The sequence below is a fragment of the Etheostoma spectabile genome, chromosome 13 (genome assembly GCF_008692095.1).
Source record: "Etheostoma spectabile isolate EspeVRDwgs_2016 chromosome 13, UIUC_Espe_1.0, whole genome shotgun sequence".
Lineage (NCBI taxonomy): Eukaryota > Metazoa > Chordata > Actinopteri > Perciformes > Percidae > Etheostoma > Etheostoma spectabile.
The window spans coordinates 24,163,129-24,173,251 of NC_045745.1; the positions used below are offsets into that span (position 1 = coordinate 24,163,129).

General features: G+C 38.7%; 1 protein-coding gene across 1 annotated transcript; it reads left to right on the forward strand.

Moving 5' to 3' along the window:
- The first annotated feature begins 2,946 nt into the window (after positions 1–2,946).
- On the forward strand, positions 2,947–9,672 carry LOC116700013 (multidrug and toxin extrusion protein 1). Its single transcript, XM_032532828.1, has 17 exons — positions 2,947–3,053; positions 3,165–3,354; positions 4,662–4,763; positions 4,947–5,015; positions 5,166–5,314; positions 5,460–5,502; positions 5,647–5,691; positions 5,858–5,955; positions 6,161–6,258; positions 7,152–7,333; positions 7,548–7,656; positions 8,256–8,331; positions 8,526–8,595; positions 8,694–8,826; positions 8,921–9,015; positions 9,186–9,249; positions 9,349–9,672. Exons 2-17 carry the CDS (start codon positions 3,166–3,168, stop codon positions 9,585–9,587), a joined length of 1,761 nt encoding a protein of 586 aa, XP_032388719.1. The 5' UTR covers positions 2,947–3,053; position 3,165; the 3' UTR covers positions 9,588–9,672.
- Positions 9,673–10,123: the final 451 nt, after the last annotated feature.

Consider the following 10,123-nt stretch of genomic DNA (forward strand, 5'->3'; position numbering starts at 1 on the left):
TCTCCAGACCTCTAACCCCCCCCCTCCCCACCCCTAATCCTAATCACACCACCACCCCCGTCATCAACCCTTATCTCATTCCACCAAATCTGCTGTGACTCAAAACAATTTCCTCTAATTTGCGATTTTACTGCCCACCCCCGCCGCCTACACCTCCATCAAACCATCTACCCCCTCCAATACCCCATCAGGCGAGAACCCCACCCAAACACACATGCACACAAACACAAACACATACAAATGCACTCACGTACACACACTTTGACCGGTCGCCATTAACAATGACGGCTCATCATGTGTAAGCGGTGACTTGCCACTGTCATCCAGTGGAACCCGAGAAGAACTGCAGTGTGACGTCACGGCGGACGCCGGGCCCGCTGGTTGGTGGAACATATTTACGTGTGTGATTCTGTACGTGTGGTTGGGATGGGGGAGCCGCAGGGGTACAATTTGGTGGGTGGGTGGAACCGGTGGGCCTTGCTGCATCACTGAACTAGGAAAATGAATGAGAGCCTACACTAGGTGTCACCCCCTTCCTCTCCCGTTGGCCTCCGCTAATTTCCCTTTTTTCTTTTCTGGTTTTTGCTTCTCCTTTTGGCTTCCAAGGCAAAGAAAACAGTTGAAAACTGCAACAACAACAAAAAGAGTTTGACAATATGTTTGACGGTATGTTGCAAGGTTGCTTGACTGTGTTTAATGACTTGAATCAGCAGAAGGAGAACCAAATGTTTATGTGATTTGAGGAAATTATTAGGAATCTACTCAAAGTTTGGTGTAGCAGCCAAATGTGCCAGAAATATTGAGTGTTTGAATTTCAACAAGAGCAGAACAGCACCACCCGATGGGAGGATCTCATAGCCACAACCAGATGGAGAGGATCACCTCACTGAGCGGTGTTACTATGGGAGGAAGAATGTAACATGATGAGGTGACAGGATACAAGCCTGTGTGCTGGTTCACCGTGACAGACTCAGTGATTTACGTCGGTGAGGGGAAAATAAATCTGAGTGAGAAACAAGACGGCAGTTTCTGTATCAGTCGTGAAATGGTTTGACAGCCAACAGTTTTTATCATAATTGTTTTTTTCTAGCAGACAGTGTGTGGTTTGTGCTGATGATAGGGATTTCACATATCACCTTTGGCTTGTACTGGTCATTTAAGTCAAATCTAAAACCAGATATACGCTGAAACAAGTGTTTCTTCGTAGACACGTGTTGTTGAGTCTATAGTGCAATAACTGTGAAATACAAACATCAAAGATCTTAACATCAATATTCAATTTAATATTTATTTATATGTTATATGTCATACCATCAATAGCCATAAATTGTTCTTTTACTTAATTCTGTACTAGCTGAGTTCTTCTTCTTCTTCTGGAGGGTAGCGGAAACAAGCTGTGAACACAACATTGCCATACCACCTTTTAAGTGTAAATGGCAGTTGCTTATTTACATACCCCGCAGTTATGGGGCAACATTATCATTCATGTAAAGTCGTATTTCTGAGCACTCTGCAAATATTTACTCTTTTAGCTTTGTTTTTTTGTCTAAACCAACTCCTGAGGGATACATGTGGCTCTTTAGCTGCTGAACGGTCCCCAGTGTTCACCAGCTAGTTGCTAACTGTGTCTATCTGCTCTTTGGTGCTGAGCAGTTAGCATACAGTGGGTTTTAGAGGTTTGTTTTTGCTGAAAACAGCTGCCTTGTGCAGACAAAAAAGACACTATGAGGGAGGTGAGAGTGAATCAAAGTTGCAGACCGTGCAGCTAAACATTGAGCTGAAACTCACTGTAAAGCTCTGTAAGGTCTAAGAGAGCTGCAGGTTCAGGTGATAATTATCCATAGATTTTTAACTATAAATAATAAAAAAGTGATCCCTTTCACTTTGTAACATTGTTTTCACATTAATTGACACATTGTTAGTATGACATTATTATTAAATCTAAAACCAGGTATATGCTGAAACAGTTGTTTCTTCGTAGACACGTGTTGTGGAGTCTATTGTGCAATAAGCGTGAAATACAAACAACAAAGATCTTAACATCAGTATTCAATACTAAGATGTATTTGAATGTTATATGCCATACCATCAATAGCCATACATTGTTCTTTTACATAATTCTGTAATAGCTAAGTTCTTCTTCTTCTTCTTTGGGGGTAGCAGAAAAAAGATGTGAACACAACATTGCCAAACCACCTTTTAAGTTGATACGGCAGTTGCTTATTTACATACCCCGCAGTTATGTGGCGACCTTGTCATTCATGTAAAGTCGTATTTCTGTGCACACTGCACATATTTACTCTTTTAGCTTTGTTTTTTGTCTATACCAACTCCTGAGGGATACATGTGGCTCTTTAGCTGCTGAACGGTCCCCAGTGTTCACCAGCTATTTAGCTAACGTGTTCTATCTGCTCTTGGTGCTGAGCAGTTAGCATACAGTGGGTTTTAGAGGTTTGTTGCTGAAAACAGCTGCCTTGTGCAGACAAAAAAGACCTAAAGGAGGAGAGAAGTAATCTAGTTGCAAGCCCGTGCAGCTAACAATGACGGAAACTCACTGTAAGCTCTGTGAAGGTCTAAGAGAGCTGCAGGTTCAGGTGATAATTATCCATAGGTATTTAATTAGCAATAATAAAAAAGTGATCCCTTTCACTTTGTTACATTGTTTTCACATTAATTGACACATTGTTAGTGTGACACTATTATTTACACTACAGCCCTTTTAAAGCTGAGTACATTTTTACATTTACAAGGGGTTAGATGACTATGTGACAACTGACTTATCACTTATACCCTAACTCTACAGATACTACAGCATACTAAGCCCCTGTGACTAGTGACAGTGACAGTGATCTGTACTGTTAAAGTCATCTTTAAATTTTTCTACCTTATTCTCACAGAAAAATTGCCTGCGTCACAACTTCCACCTTCCGTCAACATCGGGGGTGGAGAGAGCTGACTTGTAGCAATGCCCCAGCATGGTGTTGTTACCCCCTCTCACAGACAGTAGAGAGTAAGTTGGGCGGACATTGCCTTGGTTATTGATTATTACCCAGGTAATTAGTTATTGATTACTCCCAGCCTTCTTGTCTGTGTCTGAGGGGACTTGTACTGTATGACCATTTAGTTTGGTATTGAGCTCTGTTTTCTGCCAAATCTAATTTCAGTATGGAAGATTTAGCTACAAAAAACGCATTTAGAGGAGTAAATGGACAGTCCAAAACAGACGAATCACCTTCTGCGGCTACTTGCAGTGTTGACTCATGCTGCGGATCCTGCATGAAAAGAATGAAGTTCTGGGTACCTGTGGACTACAAGACTGAAACTGTTCAGTTTTTAAAACTGGCGGGACCCATGGTAAGAGTGTGTTTATAAGAGTTGAATTATATACTCCTCTTGACTAAATATTTTCAGAGCTAAAGGTACTAAGTCTGCAACAACATTCTGAATAATTGAGTGTGAATCATACAGGAACATCTGTCCTGTTGAGGCTGTTAGGATTGTATATTTTGAAAAGCTGCTATTATTTAGAGTAGTTTGCAGTTTTGGTCACTTATTACCATGAAAAAAAGTGAATGTGTCTGTGTTGCCTTTAGTTTGAAACATGAGGGTTGTGGTGTACCAGCAATCCTTTTGAATTTGCCACCTGCTCCATTATAACAGTAATTAACAGGGTAATAACTCCAAACCATTGGAAATAATTAGAAAAGAATTTGCCTGGTAGTGATAAAAGTGTGTCAGTAATTTAAAAAAAAAAACAGAAAACAGAATACACCCTCTCACTAATCTACATAAATGCCTTAGAGGCATCACTATCTTGAGTATCAGACAAATACAGTGTGATATGTTGGTTTTACTAAATTAGCATTTGAAGATGTTCAAAGGTAAGTCTTAAATACCATAAAGTTTCTTATACAGTATATATCAACTCAAATGTATAGACTTTAAACGTGCTTTAATAGAGTTAATCACATACATATTTGAGAACAATATTTTAAATATAGCATAGAATTCTGAACAGAAAATTATAACTTTGTGAGGAGAAATAGTTTTCACTTTTCTCTGACTCCAATAGACCTTTTTCACGGCAGACATGTTGACATGTCATAGTAAGAAAAGCACAGGTGTATTTAAAACCATTAATGATGGCAGCATTCTACTTAGGAGAGGCCCCGATATTGTGAATGCTGACTCACTGAAATAGCTTACTGGGAAACTTGATGGCATTGAGCCATCGTTAAGGTTATTGATTTCTGCTGTGCTTTTCCTACTATGACAAGTCCAAATGTTTGCTGTGAAAAAGGTCTATTCATCGCTCAAAGCCAGAACTTGATAGATGAGGACATTTAGTTTCCTTATGATGCCAAAGGCTGTCTAAAACCTGCATCTGCAATCAGTAGAACTATTTTCTAAAGAAGAAAGGAGAAGTAGTAAAGATCTTTAGAAATACAAAGTAGCTACAAAAACCAAAGCACTACACATGCCAGCTGCCAGAGCATATAAGAACCTCATTTTTTTTATACAAAAAAAAAACTAAGCCTAACACTAACTCCATCAGCTACTGTGTGTGCTGCATGTGGAGTATACTGTTTCATTCAAGTTTGGTGAAGTTCACTCGTGTTTTCATATTTACAAAAACGAGGGAGCGTGACTTTGTTTTTCAGTTGATTTCACAGATTATGATCTTCCTGATTGGCTTCATCAGCATGGTGTTCTGCGGTCACCTGGGGAAAACAGAGCTGGCGGGGGTGGCGTTAGCGATAGCCGTGAGTGATCTAGGTGCATTTTAGTTTCTGTTTTTGTTGGCATTCTGCTCTCAGGCATCACTGCTCCTTCTCTTTCATATCTTTGCATTTGAATTTATTTTATTTAAAGATTTATCCATCCAAGCATGAATCTGTTTCCCTTCTTTCTAGACTGTTGTCTAATGATTTCTCATCTCAATATAGGTAATAAATGTCACAGGTATTTCCATTGGCTCTGGTTTGGCATCCGCATGTGATACTCTCATATCTCAGGTATTCATTTCCTCTAATTTACACAACCAGGTCAGTCCTGACCAGTTTCTGCTGTGTTCACAGTATGCTCTTCCAGATTTGTTTTCCTGTGTCAAATTGCCCTTCTTCTTCCACCTGAGGAAGTCTTTTTTTTATTTCCCTGTTTTTTAGACTTATGGGAGTGGTAACCTAAAGCATGTAGGAGTGATACTCCAAAGGGGAGTTTTGATTCTGCTCTTAGCCTGTTTCCCCTGCTGGGCAATTCTAATTAACACTCAGCCTATTCTGCTGGCTGTCAGGCAGAGTGCAGATGTCGCCAGGTGAACTCCAATTCAGAATCACAGCCATACAATAGCACAAACTTACATCAAATGCTACATAAACTCGTATTACTTGTGAATCAAGTTATATAATGATGTGTTGGACTTATTTATCATTTTTCCCTTTTGTCTTTCTGCCATAAAGACTTTCCCAGCTGTATGTGAAGATTTTTATGCCGGCTCTGCCAGTGAGTTCAACCTCCAACAGGTTTTTTTTATAACATGTGTCTTTGTATCTCCATCCATACATGCTGTATCAAATTGTTTTTGTGTTGCATTATTGATCCAAATAAACCCCATTTATCCATTCAACTTCATGCTGGATTCTTCAGGCTGCATTCATGTACCAGCTGCAGGGGAAGTATCTTCAGAATCAGGTGTGTTTAATGACCTCCAAGACCACTGCTGTGAAACAAAAAAAAGACTTTGTCCGTATAAAGACCATTTGTGTGCCAGAAAGGAGCGTGTACTGTGAGAAAGTAACCAGCTGCACTGATGTGTTGAACATAGCATGTTTTTTAAACAGCTTGCTTTGGCCCACAGGGCATCATGTGGCCCCAGGTGATATCTGGAGCCTTGGGGAACGTTTTAAATCTAATAATAAACTACGTCTTCCTCTACCGTCTGGATCTGGGGGTCGCGTGAGTACACCCACCATACCCACCATTGCGTACTCCTTAACTGAGTCATAATCTTTAATATTAAAAACCAGTCTGGAGTCTCAGAGTAAGAATATAGCATGCTGGAGACTTTATTTGAGGACTTTTTTTGCATGAGTGACTGACAAAGATTACATGCTTTGTTTTCTACCTTTTTGGGTGTTCAATTGTCTGGACACCACTAAAGTGGATCTGCAGCTGCCAATACCATCTCACAGTATACTTTGGCTGTGTTTTTGTTTGTGTACATCTGCTTCAGGGGTCTGCACAAAGCTACATGGGATGGTAAGCAAGCTATAGTGGATAAAACTACTGTAGGCATAACTTTTCAATTGAACTTCTTATGATTTCTTGGAAGATTTCTCTGATGAAGTTTGTAATATGGTGCTAATTGTCAAGAAAATATTGGCAAAGAGACTGTTTAGTACATTGGTTAGCGCCGTCAGAAATTAAACGTTTGAAATAAAAGCTCCATTTAAGTGTACATTTTTCATTAAAGTAAGTCTAGATATATATTTTATTTGTTACTCTGTAATTAATTAATTGGACATGAACAAATTCAACAAGATCTCTATTTCATCTTTAATTAGTGCCCCATGACAGTTCTTTCTAACTTCATAGAAAATCATTAAGAATTACAGACCTAGAAAGTAAAGCAGTACAGTTTTGGCATCAGTTAAACAAAGTGCTAATCAAATATTTTCTATCCTCTGGATTTACACTTACATTAATATCAAGTGTTTCAAGAAAACCTAAATACAATCCTATCAACTGTGGTGCAAATAAGCTAACAACATACTAACATGCTATAATGAAGTAGTAAACACGTTATTATATTATATTATTATATTATACAACATGTTATACAACATGTCTACAAAACCTGCTATACATCAGCATGTTAAAATTGTCATTGTGGGTTTGTTAGCATGCTGACATTAGCATTTATCTTAAAGCACCATTGTACCTTATAACAGCCCCACAGAGCTGCTAGCTTGTGTAGACTCTTCTTTAATCTGTCATGCAATGTTTACAAATGGATGAGTTTTGGCTCAGTTCTGCATTGTACACTTGACAATAAAAACCTAACTGGTGGTCAGTGTTTTTAGCATAACGTGAGTGTCTTAAAAGTATAAATACATTTCATTAAATCCATTGTACCTCCTATTATCTCCAAGGCTGGTCAAAGGACTGCCTACAGGAGTGGGGTTCATTCCTCCGCCTGGCCATCCCCAGCATGCTGATGTGTTGTCTGGATTGGTGGCTGTATGAGATCGCAGGGTTCCTGGCAGGCATCATCAGTGAGGTCGAGTTGGGAGCTGAGTCCATAGTTTATGAACTGGTTGTTATCGCTTATATGGTAACTGCCTTGCAGTATTTTTTTTCTTATAGTTAGGATAACTTTCAATCCAAAACATACGAGAAAAGGAATCTAACACAATGTATACTAATGTCATATTTGTGCAGATACCTGAATGATTTTGATCCTTAGGACTAAACTTAGGAATCTTGGTGCATTACTATATTCAATTATGAAATGATTGTTGTCCATTTTCCATTCCTGTCTACCACAGTTTCCAATGGGTTGCTCTGTGGCTGCCAGTGTTCGAGTTGGAAATGCTCTTGGTGCTGGGAACACAGAGCAAGCCAAGCTATCCAGCAAGGTCTCCCTCATCTGTACATGTATGACTCAAATATGTATCCTGACAAATCTCCTGCACAGTTTATTTTTTTTTTTTTTTAGAGGAAAGCTCCTTGGATCTGTTTCTATCAGGCCTCATTACAGAACTTCTTAAGTCTGAAATCCTATTTTGCATTTAGGATTATTGGTATTACAGAAACATGTTTCTTACTTCATTTAGGAACAAATCCTATTTCATCTTAGGATAGGAACTAAGCAATTACAGAACCATCCTAACTTAGGTATTTCCCAAGTTAGGAATCCTAAAAAAGATAAGTTACAGGAGGTCTGAGATGTTGGACATAGGCAGGAGTTTAGTTAGTGCTTCTGTAATGGGAAGATAAGATTTTTCCATATCTTTGAAACTTAAGTTAAGATAGGACAAGCAGTTAGGATAGTTTTTCCTGATCTACCAACTTTTTTTCAAAGCCATGTACCAATTGCATTTAAATCTGACACCAAAAGGCTTTCTGTTGGGTCCTCTACTCTCTCTGTCATTTGTTGATTTAAAATATATGCTAATCCACATAAACATAAATTTGGTTGTATATATTTCCCACCCTTGTCTAATAACATGCTGTCATTCTTCTGCTCAATCCAGTTATTGTCTCATGTTTCATCGGAGTTTGTCTTGGTGTGTCTAAGGATGTGGTTGGTTACATTTTCACCACAGAAAAGTAAGTAAAGATTTTGTTTTCTTATCTCAAACAATAACTAACGACAGACCTCTCACACACAGAGCTCCTATCATGTTAAAGCGATATTCTTCATGTATTAACTTCAGAGGACGCTGACCCTTGAAACATTAACTTTGCACGCACCCTTTTTTTGCAAGTTGATTCTTAGGTCGGTATTTGCATTTTACTTTTAGAGACATTATTCAGAGGGTGGCTGATGTCATGAAGATTTACTGTTTCATCCATGTCGCTGAGGCCATTGCTGTGAGCCTTTGCCACACAAATCACTTTACCTCTCCTTATCAAAATAAACCTGACTTGTTGTCACGGATGTCAGATTTCTCTTTGTTTTGCCTGCACAGGCTGTGACCGGAGGTATTGTCAGGGGGGCAGGGAAGCCAGTGGTCGGTGCTGTATGTAGCTTGGTGGGTTTCTACATCATTGGGTTCCCCATTGGAGTGTCTTTGATGTTCCCTGTCAAAATGGGCATTGTAGGTGAGGACAGATAAAAATATGTATGCAGTAAGTAAAAATGTAATCATATTTCCATTCAAACTAATAAGCGGCCCTCTTTCCATCTCTGTTGCAGGGTTGTGGTTGGGGTTTTTCATTTGTGTTTTTCTACAGTCCACATTTTTTATAGTTTTCCTGTGTAAACTCAATTGGACAAAAGTCACTGAAGAGGTGAGTGACACCGTGTGTCACAGGACAAAACTAACTGCCTTTACCATTGTATATAAAACTGTGCAAATTCAACAATGTGAACAGAATGTGATACTAATATTGAAGCCTGTTTTTCATTGTTTTTGAAATATCAAATATGTAATATAGTTTGTTTAAATATCTCTAAATAGGCCCAGATAAGAGCCGGAGTCCACATTGTAGAGAGGAACGAGATCTTCGGGATAGAAAACAAAGGTTAACAAAAGTCATTTTACTTACCACTGCATATACACATCTTTTTTTCTGAGAATTATTCCACAACTAATGCTGGTAATGTATTAAAACCTCTCACAGCCCTGGATTCTGGTGAAAAACCGGTCCAAATTGGGACCAGTGTATCCAGTTCTTTGAGTCCAATGGAGGTGAAGTTGGAAGTGCTCGGTGCAGGTCAGCAGACATCAGATGGCGTGGTTCTGTCAGTCAGGCAGCTGGTGGTACGACGGGGCCTCGCTGTGCTGCTCATGGTCATCATCCTCGCTGTTGGCGTCTTCATCAGCGAGCTGCTCATCAGACTGCTCGAACGAGACGAGTGACCATTATCACGTGTACAGCACGAAACTCAGCTTTGTGAGTCTGCCTTCCAGATTACAGATGCATCTTCATGTTTAGCAATAACATCTTCCAATATTAGTGATAAATGTTGCACAAGTAAAAATGTTCCATGACTTTATTAAAAAAAGTGAAATTATTTAATCATTTTGAAAACTTGTTGAATTTGTTTAGATCATTTGGATTATTTCTTTATTTCCTGTCATTACTACATACCGAAGGCTTTGTCTTTAAAGAAAAAACTATTTATGGTACTAGTATTATTAGTGTTAGTATTTTTTGTTCTAATTTTATTCATAGTTCAAACCCAGTCACTTTGGCAGTGCTTACATTAGTCATGTAAACTCATAGGAAGCATGACTTTAATGAGGCAGCCAATGAAAAGCTGAACTGGAGAGAAGCTGTATAGAGATGTCTCTTCATATATAAATATGCAGTGTAAGAGTTTCCAGTAGAGACACTACACATTTTCATTGTGAAATATATATATATATATATATATATATATATATATATATAT